Source organism: Malania oleifera, chromosome 8, assembly GCF_029873635.1.
Source record: "Malania oleifera isolate guangnan ecotype guangnan chromosome 8, ASM2987363v1, whole genome shotgun sequence".
In the NCBI taxonomy this organism is placed as follows: domain Eukaryota; kingdom Viridiplantae; phylum Streptophyta; class Magnoliopsida; order Santalales; family Ximeniaceae; genus Malania; species Malania oleifera.
In genome coordinates, this window is record NC_080424.1 from 3,176,925 (window position 1) to 3,197,895 (window position 20,971).

Here is a 20,971-nt window from a genome sequence, read left to right on the forward strand (position 1 = left end):
GCCCCAATGTTCTGCCACATCTGGAATAAAACTGATTAAAGCAACACCTACCAATTTGAAAGAAAGAAAACACCAGTTATCAATCAGTCAAAGGGAACAGGAGCACCAAATGATTTGAAGCCTTATAAGTCCACACCCATGGTTGAAGGCTCTTTTTGAACTAAAAATAAGGCAGCAAATGATCTTAGTAGAGCTGGAATTTATCACATTCAAGTTTGTTCATTAAATCTGTTAAGATTCGATTAAAAATGAATGACCTCCCCTGAAGATAGGTCTCTCCCTCTATTTATAATACAAATTTAAATAAATTATAATGACAATAATACCCATACTAACTCTCACTAATTAACATACTAACACACCCAATAATAATAATACTAAAAGACATATATAACCTCTAACACTTCCCCTCAAGCTGGAGCATAAATGTCATAAGCTCCTAGCGTGTTACAAATGAATCTAACACAAGCGCCCCCCAACACTTTGGTAAACAAATCAGCAAACTGCATGTCCAACTTCACATAAGTGGTTGTAATGAGCTTCTACACAAGTTTCTCCCAAACAAAGTAGCAATCAACTTCAATGTGCTTCACCCATTCATTAAAGACCGGGTGGGAGGCAATATGAAGAGTAACTTGATTACCACACATCAACTTCATAGGCTGCGAATTCGGAAAACCCAATTCCCCCAACATGTTCTTCAACTAGACAAGTTCACAGGTTGTGTGAGCCATAGCTCTATATTATGATTTAGCACTTGACCTTGTCACCACAGTTTGTTTCTTACTTTTCCAAGAAATCAAATTACCACAAACCAAGATATAATACTCGGTGCCCCCATGGGCATGAAGCAGTGGTAAAGCACAAAGGGTTTATACGGAGCATTGTGGGTTTGAATCCTGCGGAGGCAAAGTCATGGTGCGCTTTGCTTGCTCCTCTAGGGGTCCCGTTCGCACGACGTAAAGGGGGGTCTAGGGAGGAGAACCGCATCCCGAATGTCCGGCCTTGAGTGGGAATAAGCTGCTACCGCATCCAGCTTAATGACGGGTGGTGCACTCTGTTTTTTTTTTTTTGGGGGGGGGGGGGGGGGGGGGGCATTCACTCTAGGGGGTTGGTGCCGCACCGGGGGGTCCAAAGGGCTCGTCTTTGGCTGGAGTCCTCACGTAAAAGGGTATATTACACTGTGGTGGATCTCATATAGGAAGGCCATCAAACCCAATCTGCATCTGTATATCCATGGATATAAGTGTGATCTTGATCACGATATAAAAGACCTCTCCCAAGTGCACCTTTGAGATATCTCAAGATGCGAATTACTGCGTCCCAATGACTTCTCCTTGGAGAATCTAGAAATTGACTCACAACACTTGTTGTTAAAAATATATCTGGCCAAGAAACTATGAAATAATTCAACTTTCCAACAAGTCTTTGGTATTGTTTAAAATTAGGTAGCAAACCACCTATATCCAGTATTAACTTGCTGTTAAGATCCATAAGTGTATCAATCGGTTTAGATCCTAACAAGTCAGTTTCATCCAACAGATCAAGAACATACTTCCATTGTGACACAACAAATCCGATACGAGATCTCGATACTTCTATCCCAAGAAGTATTTCAATGGTTCCAAATATTTGGTCTAAAACTTAGTCTGTAGAAAAAGTTTGAAACTCTGAATACCTTTATCATCATCATCTGTAATAACAACATCATCCACATAAACAACGAAAAGGATCCTACCCGATGAAGTATGACACTGTGACGATAAAACACGGAATGATCCACAGCACACTGTTGAAGACCAAGCTCAAGTACTACAACACTGAAACAACCAAACCATGCTCTGGGAAACTGTTTTAAACCATATAAAGCCTTTTTGAGCTAACACACTAAGTCTGACTCCCCTTGAGCAACAAACCCCGGTAGTTGCTCCATATAAACCTCCTCCCCAAGGTCACCATACAAGAAGGCATTTTTTACATCAAACTAATGCGAAGGCCAATGACAAGTAGTAGCCAAGGAGATGAACAAACATACTGATGCAAGTTTGGCAACCAGAGAAAAAGCATCAGAATAATCTAGACCATACACCTAAGTGCATCCCTTAGCAACAAGATGGGCCTTTAAACGAGTCACAAAACCATCAGGGTTGACAAAACAATAACAGTAGGGTGATAAGGAGTCATAAGAAATATAGTTTGAAATGAGTTGTTGAGTACATGTGCGTTTATCTTTTTGAACAGCAATAGGAGGATCAACATCATGGGAAGTATGATCATCAAGCGAGGAAACCAAAGGCGTGGTAGTAGAAGTTGAAGGGGACTCTCTTCCATGGAGCTGCTATCGTGAACACTTGCAAAGTAGGATGATCAAGGCAATGAGAAGGACTTGAACTACATGGATACACAAATGGTTGGTTGGGCAAGGACAACAATGTAGAATCTAGAAGATTCGGAAAAGGAAGATACTCATTGAGCTCAAAAGCGCTTAGTGACTAGGTGTAGTAAGGTGTAGACTCAAAGAAGGTAACATCAGCAGAAACAAAGAAGCGATGCAGCACATGACTATAACAACGAGTAGCCTAGAAATACATATTTTATAGCACAAGGATCCAACTTATCCACCCCAGGAGTTGATTGATGAACAAAGGACACACCCATATATGAGGAGGAATAGAAAATAAAGGTGAATTAGGAAAGAGAATGGAGTAGGGAATTTTACCACTAAGAATAGAGGGTGACATTTTGTTGATCAGATAACAAACAAGTACAACATCATTCCAAAACACTTTAGGCACATGCATTTGATAAAATAAAGTGCGAGTGATCTCAAGAAGATGTCTATTTTTCTGCTTTACAGCCCCATTTTGTTGAGGAGTGTGAGCACAGGATGATTGATGAACATACCAAACTAAATCATATTAATGAATTGTGCACTAAAAAATTCTTTAGCACTATCACTTTGAAGTATTCGAACCGGCAAACCAAATTGAGTTTTATTTCAAAACAAAAGGCACAAAATACATGAAATAACTCAGATTGATCTTTTATTAAATATAAAAAAGTCATTCTTGAATAATCATCCACAAAGGCTTTGTACCGAAAACCCAACTTGGACACGACCCTTGTAGTAACCCGACAAAAAAAAAATAAAAAAATAAAAAATAAAAAAAAAAAAAAGATATTTTGGAGAAGATATTTTGAGATATTTATATATAAATATCTTGGAGGAGATATTTATTTAGATTACTTAAGGGCTAAGTAAAGATTTATTCTATAAATTCTCTTATCCTCTCTCATTCTCTCATTCTCTCTCTCTCTCTCTCTCTCTCTCTCCCTCTCTCAAGGATTTATTCTATAAATTCTCTTATTCTCTTTCATTCTCTCTCTCTCTCTCTCTCTCTCTCTCTCTCATTTTTTCTCTCTCTCTCTCTAAGATCCTTCGCCGTTCATCATCTGTTTCCAAAAACGGAGGGTACTGCGTGGATCAGAAGAGGAAACTCTACACTTTTAGTGGATCGGATCGTCGTTTCGGAGAGTTTCGGGTTTTCCCAAGAATCGAGGTAGGAATCTGATCCTAATTTTGATTAGATATTTGGATAACAGTAGAAAACATAGTAAGGTTATGTTCTGTGGTTTTAGGTTTTCAGGATCTCGAGTTGTCGTTTTGAACCGTTTTCGTACGAAGTTTATTTCGAATATAAGGTAAGGGGAATTTGATTACAACAGTTATTTTGGAAAACTAAACCGCTAAAAAGCTAGTTTATGTTATTATGTATGATTTAACTGCTTATTTGTGAAATTCTACCGAGTAGAAATGCCGGTTTGACGATTTACGATTTTTGGTAAAAACGAGGATTTCGACGTATGATCTCCAAATTTTACAAACATCTTTATTTGTATTTATACTATAGTAGGAGAGGCTCGATTCCTTTATTTATTTAGTTAAACTATGTATATTGAATTTCTATCATTTAGCGGGTTTTTGTATTAAACTTGTGTGATATATGTTGAAATGGAAATGAATGTATTTTCTATACTACTAATATAGAATATGGGAATGAAATTCCAATTTGTTATACTGACAATGTGATAAACAGAGGCTGGTGATACACCGAGCCGCATCAGTAAACAAAGAGGGGTAAACCAGGTGGAAAGACGCCGGTTTGAACCCGCTGGAATTATTTCTATACTATTGATATAGTTTATGGGAGATAAAATCATATTTGTATAAATTGAATTTATGATACACAGAACCACAGCTTGAGAGTCCCGGGAGGGTTGAAAAATACTTTCTTTGCAGGGTGAAATGAAACCACTGTTATATGATACAGCACGATATCGTAGCTAGATGTACACGTGCAACCACACGTACTAAACGATGTGGGTACCAAGATGGTCGGCTAGCAGGGTGAAACCATTGGCTGATATTGGGCCAATGGAGGCAGTCGGATCGTATGTAGGTACTCGACAGTGTCTGCACGAACAGGGCATTGGACGAGTACCAGTGCACAACCCGAGCCACGGGGTAAAACTGGTTATAGGGATATTTTGCTGTTGGTCATCTGATAAATCATTAAATGGTCAAAAGACAGATGTGGGAATTTTGTAATATGAATAATGATATACCTGATGCATTACTGTATTGAAAATATTTGATTTATATTCCAGATGTTGAATGAAAATATGCATGTATGCAGTCACACACTGTTGTAACTCCTTCTTCCTTACTGAGAGGTATCTCACCCTATCTTACAACCTTTGTTTTCAGGTCCATCCGTGCGTCGGTCCTAGTAGATAAAAGGACTAGGGAGGTTATTTTGGTTAGCTTACGTAAGCATCTAAATTTTCGTACTAAACTTGATGAAAGTCCTTTTTGGAGGGTTGTAATATGACGATTATTCTAAGTCCGAATGTATGTAAATTATGGATGTATTAGTGAACTCTGGTATAAGGCTAGTAGTAATCCCAATGGATGTTTATGTTTTTCCAAGACATTTACATCATGATTATGTATGTTTTACACCCGTATGTCCCTGTTTAGGGCGGGTTGTTTCCATATCTTGAACAGGTATAGGTATTTGATGTATGTGAGTGACACCTGAGTCCGTGTAAAGGGCCGGGTCGTTACAGTTGGTATCAGAGCCCGTAGCCAGTCGGAAGTATGATTTGATTCATGTTGCCTGGTTAGGGATATGTGCTAAACTAAGAAGTTGCTAGTTGTTACAGTCTAGAATATACCAGGGTATAGGACATGGATATGACCTTGAGTTTTGTTTTGTATACCTGGAGATGAAAACAATTGGCAGACTTCTGTGTTTTTCTGGATCATTCGAAGGGTTCAGAAAATCATGGCAATCTATTGATGGTGTTGTTTCCAAGTGGAAGAGCAGAACTTGAGTTAGAATGATGATGTTAAATTAATGGAGTACATCGATATTCAGGATGTGGATTTAAGGAACTGAGTCTATAGTATGATAGTGTTAGTTGATGCTTAGGCTATTACCTTCTAATGAATTCTCGTAAATGTTTTCAGGATGGAATCCAGGGATATCACTGCCAATATAGGTGGCAGTAGTAGTGAGGGTGCCGGCCCCGAGGCTGGTAACGACTCTACTAGTGTGTTACGTGAATTCGCACAGCAGCTTATGGCTGAGGTAGTGCGTACGAATAGAGGGCAGGATCGTCCTATGACTGAGTTGGGTTGCTCTATTGAGCAGTTCACCAGATTGAAGCCCTCTGCTTTTGTGGGCGGTACAGATCCAGTTCGTGCTGAGAATTGGATCCAGGAGATCGAGAAGATCTTAGGTGTGTTAAACTGCACTGAAAAGCAGAAAGTCACCTTCGCCACGTTCAAGTTGGCAGGGGAGGCTGAGAGATGGTGGGGGTTGGTAAAGCAGATGGAGGAGCACCGACCGATACCGATAGTGTTGACATGGGCCCGATTCAAAGAGCTCTTCTTTGAACGTTATTTTCCGGCCACAATGAGAAATGCGAAAATGGAGGAATTTATGAATTTGACGCAGGGTTCACTGACAGTGCAGCAGTACGCTGCCAAGTTCCAGGAGCTGTCTCGATTTGCTCCATTCGTGATTCCTGATGAAGCAAAGAAGGCTTGGAAGTTTCAGAGGGGTCTGAGGAGCGAGATCCGTAAGCAGACGGCGATTCTGCAGTTACAGGATTTTGCTACGTTGGTTGATAAAGCCACGGTAGCAGAGGAGTGTTTACTAGAGGATGCAGAGGTTCAGGTTACGAAGAAGAGGCCAGCGCCTCCTAATTATTCATCGGGGGCAGGACAGAGTAAATGGAAGAAAAATAGTAGTGGCACGTCCCAGAATGCCGCAAGTGTTCCACATTGCTCTTTATGTGGTAAGAAACACCAGGGGCAGTGTTGGTTGTCTACGGGAGCCTGTATGCGGTGTGGTAGACAAGGACATCAGATGAGAGACTGTCCGAGGCAGAGGAATGATGGAGTCACACAGAAGCAATACAGAGGGAATGCTCCGACACAGCGTGGTGGTCAGCAGGGGGGTACTGCCCAGGCTAGGGTATATTCTCTGACTCCTGGTGACGCTGAGAACGCTGGTGACGTGGTCACAGGTACTATTTATGTGTTTTTTCATGAAGCTATAGTACTTTTTGATTCTGGAGCTACGCATTCTTTTATTTCCCGTAATTTTGTTAAATTATGTGGTTTGGAGGTGCAACTGTTGGATTATGAATTGGTAGTGACTACGCCGTCTGGGTCTGCAGTCGAGTGTAGTAAGTTAGTCCATAACTTCCCTGTGGAAATTCAGGGAAGAATACTACCAGTTAACCTAGTGGTCTATGACATGCATGGTTTTGATATCATCCTTGGGATGGACTGGTTGTCGGCCAGTTATGCTAGTATTGATTGCCGCAGGCGAGAGGTGTTGTTTAAACCACCAGGGGAGCAGGAATTCAAATTCCAGGGGTCGTGTGTGCGTTCTACACCACGAATTCTTTCAGCTTTGCAAGCTAGGAGGCTACTCCTAGATGGCTGCCAAGGGTATCTGGCGTTTGTGAAAGATACGCCGGTTGAAAAAAATAAGTTGGAAACAATTGCTGTAGTGTGCGAGTTCCCTGACGTGTTTCCAGAGGACTTGCCAGGGTTACCTCCAGATAGGGAAGTGGAATTCGCGATAGAGCTAGTTCCAGGTACGGCGCCGATATCGAAAGCTCCGTACCGTATGGCTCCAGCTGAATTGAAAGAACTGAAGGAACAACTTCAGGAGCTCCTAGACAAGGGGTACATTCGTCCTAGTATTTCTCCTTGGGGAGCTCCCGTTTTGTTTGTTAAGAAGAAGGATGGGTCGATGAGGATGTGCATCGACTACAGAGAACTGAACAAGGTGACGATAAAGAATAAATATCCGCTACCTCGAATCGATGATCTGTTTGACCAGCTTCAAGGCACGCAGATCTACTCTAAGATTGATCTACGATCTGGGTATCACCAGCTGAAGGTGAAAGTGGAAGACATTCCTAAGACGGCATTTCGAACTCGGTATGGCCATTATGAATTTATGGTTATGCCTTTTGGTTTGACTAATGCACCTACAGCGTTTATGGATTTGATGAACAGGGTCTTTCACGAATATTTAGACCGGTTCGTCGTGGTATTTATCGACGACATCCTAGTGTATTCTAGGAGCGCTGCAAAGCATGAGGGGCATTTGAGGCTTGTCTTGCAAATGCTTAGGAATAAGAAATTGTATGCTAAATTGAAGAAGTGTGAGTTCTGGCTAGAGCAGATTACGTTTCTTGGTCACGTCGTGTCCAAGGAAGGTGTATCTGTGGACCCGAGTAAGATTGAAGCAGTAGTGAACTGGGCGAGACCGAAGAATGTTCAGGAAGTAAGAAGCTTTTTAGGTCTTGCAGGTTACTACCGTCGTTTTGTAGAAGGGTTCTCCAGTTTAGCAGGTCCTTTGACGCGACTCACGAGGAAGAACGTGAGGTACGTTTGGACTGAGGAATGTGAGTTGAGTTTCCAGGAGCTGAAACGGCGACTGGTTACTGCTCCAATCCTGACCATTCCTTCAGGGGATGGTGGATTCGTTATTTATAGTGACGCCTCTAAGAAGGGTCTTGGTTGTGTTCTAATGCAGCAGAGCAGAGTAATTGCTTACGCTTCTCGGCAACTTAAAGAGTACGAGAAGAACTACCCGACACATGATATGGAATTAGCAGCGGTAGTATTTGCATTAAAAATTTGGAGGCATTACTTGTATGGTGAAAAGTGCGAGATTTTTACTGACCATAAAAGTCTTAAATACTTTTTCACCCAGAAGGAGCTGAACATGAGACAACGCAGGTGGCTAGAGTTGATTAAAGACTACGACTGTGTTATTAGCTATCACCCAGGAAAGGCTAATGTGGTAGCTGATGCTCTGAGTCGGAAGTCTGTTGATGCGTCTGTTTCAGCGATTAGAGTTCAGCACCAAATTTGTATGGACTTGGAAAGGTTGGGCTTGGAAGTGGTAGAAGAAAATCATCAGGCTGTCCTTGCCGGCTTGGTGGTGCAACCGACCTTACAAGAGAGGATCCGTGTAGCGCAAAAAGAGGATCCAAAGTTAGTTGAGGTTATAGAAGGAGTTCGGAATGGTTTAAAGCCAGACTTCAGTATTTCTGGTGATGGGATACTGAGATTCCGCAGCAGGGTTTGCGTTCCGAATGATGCCGTGATTAAACGGGTTATTCTAGAGGAGGCACACCGTTCGCTCTACACTGTACATCCTGGTAGTACGAAAATGTACCGGGATTTGAGGGAATCTTTCTGGTGGTCTAATATGAAAAGAGAGATCGCCCAATTTGTAGAACAGTGCCTGACATGTCAGCAGATTAAAGCAGAACATCAGAAGCCGGCAGGACCACTTCAACCACTCGACGTCCCTGAGTGGAAGTGGGAACATGTCTCAATGGATTTTGTGACGGGTTTACCTGCGACGATGCATGGGCAGAATGCCATATGGGTTATAGTAGATCGGTTGACGAAGACTGCACACTTCATTCCAATCAGAGTCAGCTACTCTCTGAATAAGCTGGCAGAACTTTATGTGCAGGAGGTGATACGACTCCATGGTGTTCCTATATCTATTGTTTCAGATCGAGATCCGCGTTTTACATCTCGTTTTTGGAAAAGTTTACAGGATGCCTTGGGATCGCGATTGATGTTCAGTACGTCTTTTCACCCACAAACGGATGGACAGTCGGAGAGAACTATTCAAACGTTAGAAGATATGTTGCGGGCTTGTATACTAGATTTTGGTAATATTTGGATACGATATCTACCGCTTGTTGAATTTGCATATAACAACAGTTACCAGGCGAGCATAGAGATGGCACCTTATGAGGCTTTGTACGGTCGTCGGTGTCGATCTCCGTTGTACTGGGATCAGGTAGGTGAGCGGCAGATACTAGGTCCAGAACTGATTCAGCAGACCTCTGCAAAGGTTGCATTGATCAGGGAAAGAATTAAAGCAGCTCAGAGTCGACAAAAGAGTTATGCTGATACTCGTCGGCGAGAGTTGGAATTTGAAATAGGAGATATGGTATTCTTGAGAATCGCTCCGATGAAAGGGGTGATGAGATTCGGGAAGAAGGGGAAGCTAAGTCCTCGGTATGTCGGGCCTTTTGAAATCCTTGAAAGGATAGGTTCGGTTGCTTATCGAGTGGCTTTACCTCCAGCATTATCCCGAGTTCATGATGTATTTCACGTGTCTGTACTGAGGAAGTATATACCAGATCCATCACATGTACTGAGTTACGAACCTCTAGAGATCAGTGAGACTTTATCATATGAGGAGGTACCAGTACTGATATTAGGTCGGAAAGTTCAGCAGTTACGGACTAGGGAAATACCGCTAGTGAATGTATTATGGCGTAACCATACAGTGGAGGAAGCTTCATGGGAGTTAGAGTCAGAAATACGCCAGAAGTACCCGCAGTTATTTTCGGAAGGTATGTAATTATGTATAGTAGTATAGGTGGTATGGTCTTCGGGAGAGTTTTGTGTGTGTAATCTTCCGAAGCATCACATTGTAACCACGGTATTCCTCCGCCATAAGCGAGGGTAGATAATAACTTCGCGCCGGAGCTGCTTTGAGGGTGGCTGCCGACTCTTCTGTAGGTCTCTGACGTAAGGTAGAGTACGTTTGGTATCAATTGGTGAATTTCGGGGACGAAATTCTTATAAGGAGGGGAGATTGTAGTAACCCGACAAAAAAAAAATAAAAAAATAAAAAAATAAAAAAATAAAAAAAAAAAAAAAAAGATATTTTGGAGAAGATATTTTGAGATATTTATATATAAATATCTTGGAGGAGATATTTATTTAGATTACTTAAGGGCTAAGTAAAGATTTATTCTATAAATTCTCTTATCCTCTCTCATTCTCTCATTCTCTCATTCTCTCATTCTCTCTCTCTCTCTCTCTCTCTCTCTCTCTCTCTCTCCCTCTCTCAAGGATTTATTCTATAAATTCTCTTATTCTCTTTCATTCTGCTCTCTCTCTCCTCTCCTCTCTCTCTCTCTCATTTTTCTCTCTCTCTCTCTAAGATCCTTCGCCGTTCATCATCTGTTCCAAAAACGGAGGGTACTGCGTGGATCAGAAGAGGAAAACTCTACACTTTTAGTGGATCGGATCGTGTTCGGAGAGTTTCGGGTTTTCCCAAGAATCGAGGTAGGAATCTGATCCTAATTTTGATTAGATATTTGGATAACAGTAGAAAACATAGTAAGGTTATGTTCTGTGGTTTTAGGTTTTCAGGATCTCGATTTGTCGTTTTGAACCGTTTTCGTACGAAGTTTATTTCGAATATAAGGTAAGGGGATTTGATTACAACAGTTATTTTGGAAAACTAAACCGCTAAAAAGCTAGTTATGTTATTATGTATGATTTAACTGCTTATTTGTGAAATTCTTACCGAGTAGAAATGCCCGGTTTGACGATTTTACGATTTTTGGTATAAAACGAGGATTTCGACGTATGATCTCCAAATTTTACAAACATCTTTATTTGTATTATACTATAGTAGGAGAGGCTCGATTCCTTTATTTATTTAGTTAAACTAGTATATTGAATTCTATCATTTAGCGGGTTTTTGTATTAAAACTTGTGTGATATATGTTGAAATGGAAATGAAATGTATTTTCTTACTACTAATATAGAATATGGAATGAAATTCCAATTTGTTATACTGACAATGTGATAAACAGAGGCTGGTGATACACCGAGCCGCATCAGTAACAAAGAGGGTAAACCAGGTGGAAAGACGCCGGTTTGAACCCGCTGGAATTATTTCTATACTATTGATATAGTTTATGGGAGATTAAAATCATATTTGTATAAATTGAATTTATGATACACAGAACCACAGCTTGAGAGTCCCGGGAGGGTTGAAAAATACTTTCTTTGCAGGGTGAAATGAAACCACTGTTATATGATACAGCACGATATCGTAGCTAGATGTACACGTGCAACCACACGTACAAACGATGTGGGGTACCAAGATGGTCGGCTAGCAGGGTGAAACCATTGGCTGATATTGGGCCAATGGAGGCAGTCGGATCGTATGTAGGTACTCGACAGTGTCTGCACGAACAGGGCATTGGACGAGTACCAGTGTACAACCCGAGCCACGGGGTTGTAAACTGGTTATAGGGATATTTTGCTGTTGGTCATCTGATAAATCATTAAATGGTCAAAAGACAGATGTGGAATTTTGTATATGAATAATGATATACCTGATGCATTACTGTATTGAAAATATTTGATTTATATTCCAGATGTTGAATGAAAATATGCATGTATGCAGCCACACACTGTTGTAAACTTCCTCTTCCTTACTGAGAGGTGTCTCACCCTATCTTACAACCTTTGTTTTCAGGTCCATCCGTGCGTCGGTCCTAGTAGATAAAAGGACTAGGGAGGTTATTTTGGTTAGCTTACGTAAGCATCTAAATTTTTGTACTAAACTTGATGAAAGTCCTTTTTGGAGGGTTGTAATATGACGATTACTCTAAGTCCGAATGTATGTAAATTATGGATGTATTAGTGAACTCTGGTATAAGGCTAGTAGTAATCCCAATGGATGTTTATGTTTTTCCAAGACATTTACATCATGATTATGTATGTTTTACACCCGTATGTCCCTGTTTAGGGCGGGTTGTTTCCATATCTTGAACAGGTATAGGTATTTGATGTATGTGAGTGACACCTGAGTCCGTGTAAAGGGCCGGGTCGTTACAACCCTACTAGGACCCCATACATCTGAATGAACTAAAATAAAAGGGCTTCCAACCTGCTTATTGACCTAGGAAGCAAAAGAAACACGATGGTGCTTTCCCAACTAACAAGACTCACATTTGAGGCTAGACACATAACACAAACTAGGAACAAGACATTTTAACTTTTCCAATGAAAGATGACCCAAGCAACAATGAATTTGGGAAGGTGTAGCAACAAGTAGTACAAGCAATAGAAGGAGATAGCAGCTAAAAGTGATATGAGTCCACTAGCTTCACACCCTCCACCAATCGTCTTCCTCATTTTAAAATCCTGAACAACCACAGAATAAACATCAGCAAATGATGACAACTCAACACTACTGAGTATTTGGGACCAAACTGCCTCAAGCTCAAGTCTCAAGCCAACTAGAACATGACACGACCCTACTAGGACCCCATACATTTGAATGAACTAAAATAAAAGGGCTTCCAACCCACTTATTGACCTAGGAAGCAAAAGAAACACGATGGTGCTTTCCCAACTGACAAGACTCACATTTGAGGCTAGACACATAACATAGACTAGGAACAAGACATTTTAACTTTTCCAATGAAGGATGACCCAAGCAATGATGAATTTGGGAAGGTGTAGCAACAAGTAGTACAAGCAATAGAAGGAGATAGCGGCTCAAAGTGATTTGAGTCCACTAGCTTCACACCCTCCGCCAATCGTCTTCCTCGTTTTAAAATCCTGAGCAACCACAGAATAAACATCAACAAATGATGACAACTCAACACTACTGAGTATTTGGGACCAAACTGCCTCAAGCTCAAGTCTCAAGCCTACTAGAACATGAAGAACTATTATTTGCTCCCTTTGCTTTTGCATCTCACGAATGTTGGCAGTTATAGGTTGCACGACGTTAAGCTCCTCATGAATACGCATCATCTCTCCAAAATAATCTGCAATGCTCCTATCTCCTTGTTATAACTAAAAGTACTCCTGGAATAAATCATACATACGTGTAATGTTACTAGGGTAAAAACATTTGACATAATCCCAAATCTCCTTGCATGTAATATGTAACTCCATCGAATTCCATAAAAGGGAAATAAATAAGGCATCTTCCTGAACCCACACGTCTTTTCTCTTCTCATCAAAAGAATCAAATTGGAGCAAGTGGTCAAATTTCCCTAATGCTGCTAAATAAATCCGAACAACTTTAGACCATTGAACATCTTTCCATCCAACTTTTGAGTCATTATTTGTGGCAGCAATGTAGGAAACAAATTTTTGGGATTCATAGATTCCATCCCGACACTCACAAATCAGCAATCACACCAAAAACAAGAACAACAATCAAAACTAATCGGGACAATCACAAACTATGTGAAGCACTTACACAATGGCGGACGGAACAACTCGACGATGGATATAGCACTGGCACAGCACTCACAAATCAGCAACCACACCAAAAACAAGAAGAACATCAATAATCAGAACAATCACAAGCCATGTGAAGCACCAACGCAACCACGGACAAGGTGAACGACTCACCGACGGATATAGCACTGTCACAGCCTCACACCTGAACATATGAACGCTGCCACGGCTCCAAAAAAAAACACTCACAAGGAACCCTTCACAAACCCTTAACAGAAATTAATGGAATACCACAAGTGCATGATTGAAAAAGGTTGAATTTTTTGGCAAAAAAACTGGCCTAACAGCTTGATAATATAGTCTAAAGGAGTCAAAGTATGGCAGATGGGAAAAAAAAAAAGTGGCTAGAACTGCTCTCACACGCTGCTGTGTGGGGTTGGCCCTGCCAGCATTTGGCAAGTGCGTGGGGGCGCGTGGGGTGCCCTTCAGCGATGGGGTTTTGTGGGGGGTCCTTCGTGGGGGGGGGGGGGATCTGATTGTGGGTAATTGGGTATATGGTTGGTTTTGTGATTTACTAAGGGATGGAGGTGGATTAGGGAAGAACAACCACGTGAATGGTGTTTTCCAGCGACAGTTGAGGGAAATAGGGTTTCGATATGATCATGCTCTAATACCATGTTAAGATTTGATTACAAATGAATGACCTCCCCTGAAGATAGGTATCTTGTAACGCCCTGAACCCGAGAGTGGGGTCCAGAGGGTTATATTAAATAATTCTCTTTGATACCAAATAAATTACACAGCGGAAGATTTCCATAACAAATACCAGAGTACTAAAAACCATCCTTTATTGCAATAAAAATCTTAGTATCACAATAATAGATCTGAATTCATTAAAACATAAATAAGATATCAACAATATCTCCAATATCAATTTAATACATCCTTAGGAAGTTCAAGATAACCAGAATAACACAATTAACATTTAATCTAAATCTCACTATCTAGTCTCACCCATGCTTCCGCTGCACACTCTGGTTACTGATATATTCCTCATAGCATTTAAAAAACATTTGATCATGATGGGATGAGACACCTCTTAGTAAGAAGGAATAAATTATCATCAGTGTGTGGCCAATGAGTTTTAGAGTATCATTTATATAAATAACATTCAATACGTGTATCATATAAATAACTCTGTAAACTATATATAGGTCATGTTGACATATAAAGAAATCAATCCTTTGGCGACCACATCTGGTGCATAACCAGGCACTCACTGACATTGGGCCCTCTTCTAACACCCTACTCCGTACGGTAGGCCTACTCAGCAAGCCTTCTCAATTCAACAAGATCTCGGACTAAGACCCGAGGATCAGAGCGTTACGTATCGCCGTCCTTCTTTACCTTGATACCACCAAACATATCCCTCAAATATACAATTGCACAATACTACGGTACCATGTTCATAAAATTCTTCCCAGATTACTTTTGACAATCCATGTGACCTCAACAGGTTTAATTTAACAAATAAATGAAATATTCTCATGTCACACATTTAAATGATAACTCATACTTTAGTAATATTCATATAATCATATACTCAGATTAAAGACCAACATAATATCCATATAGTCATATTCTGCAATTCAATCGGTTAATCTTTAAAAAAACAGTTGACATAATTTATTCCCCTTACTTGATCCTGAAGATCTACCTACCAAGTTCCCTGGAACAAAACCCTAGCTTCCGTAAACTTGTCGCGGAGAGCAAGCCGGCAAGCCGAGAATGGAGAGGGACGATCGGAGAGCTAACTGGAGTCCTGGGAGACCTTAGGAGAGCGAGAGACACGAAGGAGAGAGAGAAATCAACTAGAGGGTAGAAACCCTAGTAGAGAGAAAGAGAGGAAAGGAAATTTTCTAAAACAAAAAATGAGCTCAAACCTATTTATAGAGAAGCTGGCCCGCAGGAAACCGTCGACGGTTTTTCTGAGACTCCCTGAAACTGTCGACGGTTTGGTCCTGTGCCAAACCAATTTCCTTCTTTCCTTTTCTTTTATTTATTTTCCTAGGTTCGGGTCCTTGCATATCTCCCTCTATTTATAATGTAAATTTAAATACATTACAATGACAATAATACCCTTACTAACTCTCTCTACTTAACATACTAACACACTCAATAATAATAATGCTAAAAGACATATATAACCTCTAACAAATTCTTTAACTAAGTTCGAGTTTAAGTTGAGCTTAATGAAGCTTGAATACACCTATTCAAGCTTGTTCATCAATGAGTTCCAACTCGGCCCAAGCTCACCACCAAGCTCCAATTAATTATAATTCAAAGACAATATAATCATCAAAAGGTAATAACATCATGCAACCAAAATGATTCTTTCACAAGAGCACACATATAGAGATAAGAATTGAGATGAGAAATGGATAAGAGAAGAGAAGAGATGGGAATCACACAACAAACCTATCTTAAACACACGTTCAAAATTTCTCATGATTTTCTCAAAAGGATTCCTGCACGCATACTTTGTATGACAAAAATTTGACTATCAACATATAGAAAATTACAGACAAAAATCCAAATTTGAATAGAACATGAAAGTTCTTACCATTTCTTTTTTTATCTGCGCAAACGATAACTTATCTAACTTGTCAATACTTGAACAAATTGTCCTGAATTTTTCAGACGGCACCCCACATATGTCCAACATTCCATCCAGCAACTGCCGATGATTCAGCTTTACCTATAAAAAGATACTAAAAATTTAAAAAAATAAAATAAAAAGAGAACTAACTGCTGTGGAGAGCATTTGAAAGAGAAATTTGACCGTAATATAAAATGAAATATAGACTCTGTGCATTGTTTTGTGAATGCGCAAGCTAAAGTGTCATCAAGGGAATTGAACCAGATCTCCAACTTGCTTCAGATCAAAATTTTTGGGTAAATAGCAAAAAACTCAAAACCATTTCTAGTACCACATAATAAATATTTTGACAAAAGCATTTATTACTGTGCATAAATCTAAAATTATTCGTGTCATTGAACAATTTCTTTAATACTAGATGTTTTGATAGATAAACTACATCTCATACAAGTTGCATAGAGGTCATCCAGTAACTACATCTCAAACAAGTCACATAGAGGTCATCCAGTTTAACATCAAAATCATAAGGGTGAGAGAGAACAAAACTATCACACAAACCAAGGATACAGTCATGAAGCCTATTATCTGGAATGGCAATCTAATCTACAATCTATCATCAAATAATTCTTTGTTTTTAATAAGAAATTATAATATCAAATAGTATGTCATATGGAAGGGAAAGAAATAGAGTTTTTATTAACATTATTCATGTAGTTGAACAATTTCTTTAACATTGCATGATTTAATAGATAAACGAGATATAATACAACTCACTTACGCATAGATCATCTAGTTCAACATCAAATTCAAAAAGAATGAGAGAGGACAAAACTGCCACACAAGTCAAGGACATGATCACGAAGCCTGTTAGCTGGAGTAAGAATCTAATCTATCCATTATCAAATAGTTTGTTTTTAATAAGAAATTATAATATCACATAGTAATGCATATGGAAGGTAAGGAAATAGCATTTTTATTATCAAGACAAAAAGAACAGCATACCTCATAATCTCCAATGTCTAGTTCATCAAGCAATTCTGTTAAAATTTTTATGACCTCAAAATCTGGCCCCATTCTTTCAAATTGACCAGCAATATCAAAGTCGCACTGATAGAATTCCCTGTATCTTCCTTTAGATGGGTTATCTCTCCGATAAACCTTTGCTATTTGGTACCTTTTGAATGAGGTGATACCATTCATTGCGACATATCTAGCAAATGGAACAGTTAAATCATACCGCAAAGAACACAGCTCTCCACCCTGCAAAAACGCAAGCACAGAACCACAAGTTGACAAAAAATTAGAATGTACAGTCAATTTCCCATCGACAACAACTACAAATAATTGATGCCAAAATACACATAGGAAATGAACATGTACAAACAATAACACAACGAGGTTGAGGCAAGGATCTATCAGGTCAAGTCAAATTAAGGGGAAAAAAAAAAACAAATGTAAATTATTATATATTCAAATGTGTATGATTTCCAAATCAAACCAAGTAGCTAAAACCTATCAAACAACCATGCCACATCATTAATGTGTTTGCAGCAAGGAAGTTAACAAACTCGAAAAGAAACACATATTCATGTCTAAACACACACACACACACACACACACATAAAAAATCCTATGAATATATACATAAATTCTGACAAGAAGATACAGTTTACATACATGTGTCAAAACAGACACACACACAGACTTTTCAAAAATGAATATTGAATTAAATATTCACCTGGTCAGCAAGATCATATATTAACTTAGATTCTTCCCCATACTTGCCCATAAGAGTCTCCCTCAATTCAAATGCAGGAGTATCCAATGCTGTGGCACCATGCCTCTTGAATACATCCACTATAATTGAAAACGCCTTCTCTCTTATAGCCATCTGTTCTTTTGCGAAATCACGAGTACCCTGATATGTGACAAAAATGAGGCCAAAATAAAAATAAAAATAAAACAGATCCAAGGTACAATTGTATAAAATTTAAGGAAAAAAATAGATGTAAATGAAGAAAACAAATAGGAATTTAGCAACACTTGGCTGAGTGTTTTCTATTTCCATTTCCACTAAATCTAATTTAGCCAAATAGACCTAAATTCAGCTGAACGGGAAAATGGAACCTAGATAATTGAGATATCTGTTGTTGATGCAGTTCTAGATTCAGCTGAATAGCCCAAAATTTAGTCATGAAACAGACCTTAAAGTTTTTAAGCGAGCAACAAAACTACAGCTAGGAAAACACACTGCAAAAGAAATTGATGTACAAGTTTAAAAACATTTCATCACCTTAGGAAGCTTCGGAAGCCTTCTACTTTCATTGCTTTCCACAATCTCTTTAATTTTCTTCAACAAACCGTCCAACTCTTGTTCCTTTGGGTTCAATAATGAAAATATATCCCTTACCCATTTTTCTAGAAGTCCTAAAGCATCACCTGCATCCTGTCCTGCACTCTGCAGCCTGTCCTTAATAAGCTGCACTATAACATTTGACCCTTTACCCAAAACCTTCTTTCTCTTCTCACTCTTCTTATCCACATTCACAGCTCCCCCATTCTCAACTCTTAAAGCCCCTCCACCCTGGCTTCTATCAATTAACTCGCTGGCCTCTAGTGAAACAAAAGCTGTTACAGCCTCCCAAGCAACAATACCCCTAATCATTCCCACCAACGCATTGATCTCGTGCATGAATTTAACATAATCCTCTTCAAAAACAGCATCCAAAACAATCCTAAATGCATCTTTCAAATTATCAAAACCAGGGCACCTTTGATCCACCATTTCCACCAAACCTGACCGTAAAGCATCATTATTAATCGAATTAACGTTCAGCTTCGCACGGCTCAAGCAGCTTTCCCCCAGGTACCGAAGCACCGCTGCCATAGGTGACAACACCGTCGCCCACGCTTTCCCGATCCCACCAGTTCCAAAAGCACCTTTCCCGCATTTTACACCTGAATTCAACTCAACCCGTGTCCTAGAATGCACCAATCTCACTGCTTCCCTCAAACTCCCATGAATTTTCGGTATTTCTGATACAGCCCCGCACTCAACTTTACCCACCAATTTTGACCCATTAAGCAACACCTTCATGTCACTAGCAACCCCATTTTCATCCTTCGCGACATTTCCGTCTCCGGAATCAATCGAGTTAAATGCCGTCACATCAGCTCTCAATGCCTCACAGGACAAGGCAGAAACTGCATCGGCGATCGTTGACAAAGCCGATGATTCGTGGTCCAACATTGCAGAAATGCCATCCAATACAGCCGACGATTTCTCCAACACAACATTCTCTTCCTCAGTTACGTTAAGTTCTTCGAAACACAGTGCTTGCGAGTCCGAATTCAGGGTTTCAGAAATGAGAACAGGAAGAACTGGACGAATTGATGAACCGGAGAGCAGGAGCTTGTTCAGTAGGACTACAAGAGAAGCTCTGGCTTCTTCACGGGTCAGGAGTTTGGGGATGGAGATGTGAGACTTGACGGATGGTGGACGGTTATTGGACGATGCGGCGAGCCTATCGACGGCCGATGAATCAATTCGCACCTGAGCGAGGCCGTTGGCCACTGCGACGACGGAGGCAGAAGATAGCAAACAGCCTTTGCCCCCTAGGGTTATTGTTCGAATTTCACGCTGGTCCGCCATGGCTTGAACCCGGCGGGAGTTGCTAGGGCTTTTCCTGGGTTCAGACAGTGTGGTACTGTGGCTTAGTTAGCAGGCATAGGATTTTCTGCTTGCTGGTAGTAATCTAGTGTTCTGAGCTACATGATAAGGGGATGCACTTTCGGGGACCAGTCCCGTCGACGATTGAGGATTGGCCGGAATTGGATGCCCCTCCGGCCAAGCTTTCAAACCGTAGAATATAAATTATATAAATTTTAAATACTTTATAAACTTTTATATATATATATATATATATATATATATATATCATTTATAATTTGTGAGACTAGAAGGCTACAAAATAATACAAATTCTGAAACCTAATTTTTTATTATTTCAAATTTATGAAAGAAGAATAATTCATTAACTTAATTTTAATTAATTCATTAAATATTCATCTTAAATTTTATTAGTAATTATTTTTATATTATTCTTATTTTAAAGCAAGACAAAAAGGCATATAAAGATTTCAAATTTTTAATCTTAAATTCCATAATCTCAAATTTACAAAAGAAAAGTAATTCTTTAAACTTGATTTTGATTGGTTTATTCGGTTTGGATGTTAAATTTCATTGATTATGCCAATTTATAAATTACAAAATTTGAAGCGACAAATCGTTAATTTTATATGTTACTTGGGATAATAATTTCAATTCTTAATTCTCTAATTGATTATTTAACTTCTTAGAAGGCTTGGCAATTTAAATAATTTGGGAAAAAATATTTATTTCAGTCTTACGGTAGAATATAAAAGAGAGTCAATTGTGTCTTTTCAAAATTCGGTCAGTTGATTCTTACATGCTCCAATCGAATTTTAAATGGACATAAAGGGGATTTGATATTAAGATAGCTAACTAATTAAAATAAAAAATAATAATTGCATGTCATTTTGATCAATATGACTAAACAAATTAAGTACCATTTATGAAATGTCTTAGAGGCACTAATACTTTATTTTTACATAATGATACCCTCAAAACCTTATTGATAGCACAAGCTTAAATTTGAGAGA

At 39.4% G+C, this 20,971-nt stretch overlaps 1 protein-coding gene across 1 annotated transcript in view; it reads right to left on the bottom strand.

The window, feature by feature from the left end:
• LOC131161307 (histidine--tRNA ligase, cytoplasmic) overlaps positions 1-20,169 on the bottom strand; it is a 34,154-nt gene extending 13,985 nt beyond the window's left edge. Inside the window, exons 1-4 of the mRNA XM_058116966.1 lie at positions 18,583-20,169; positions 18,028-18,207; positions 17,292-17,549; positions 16,254-16,388 (exon numbers count right to left, since the gene is read on the bottom strand). Coding sequence (XP_057972949.1) covers positions 16,254-16,388; positions 17,292-17,549; positions 18,028-18,207; positions 18,583-19,941 — 1,932 coding nt within the window. The 5' untranslated portion in view covers positions 19,942-20,169. The remainder of the gene's footprint in view (positions 1-16,253; positions 16,389-17,291; positions 17,550-18,027; positions 18,208-18,582) is intronic.
• Between the last annotated feature and the right edge of the window lie 802 nt (positions 20,170-20,971).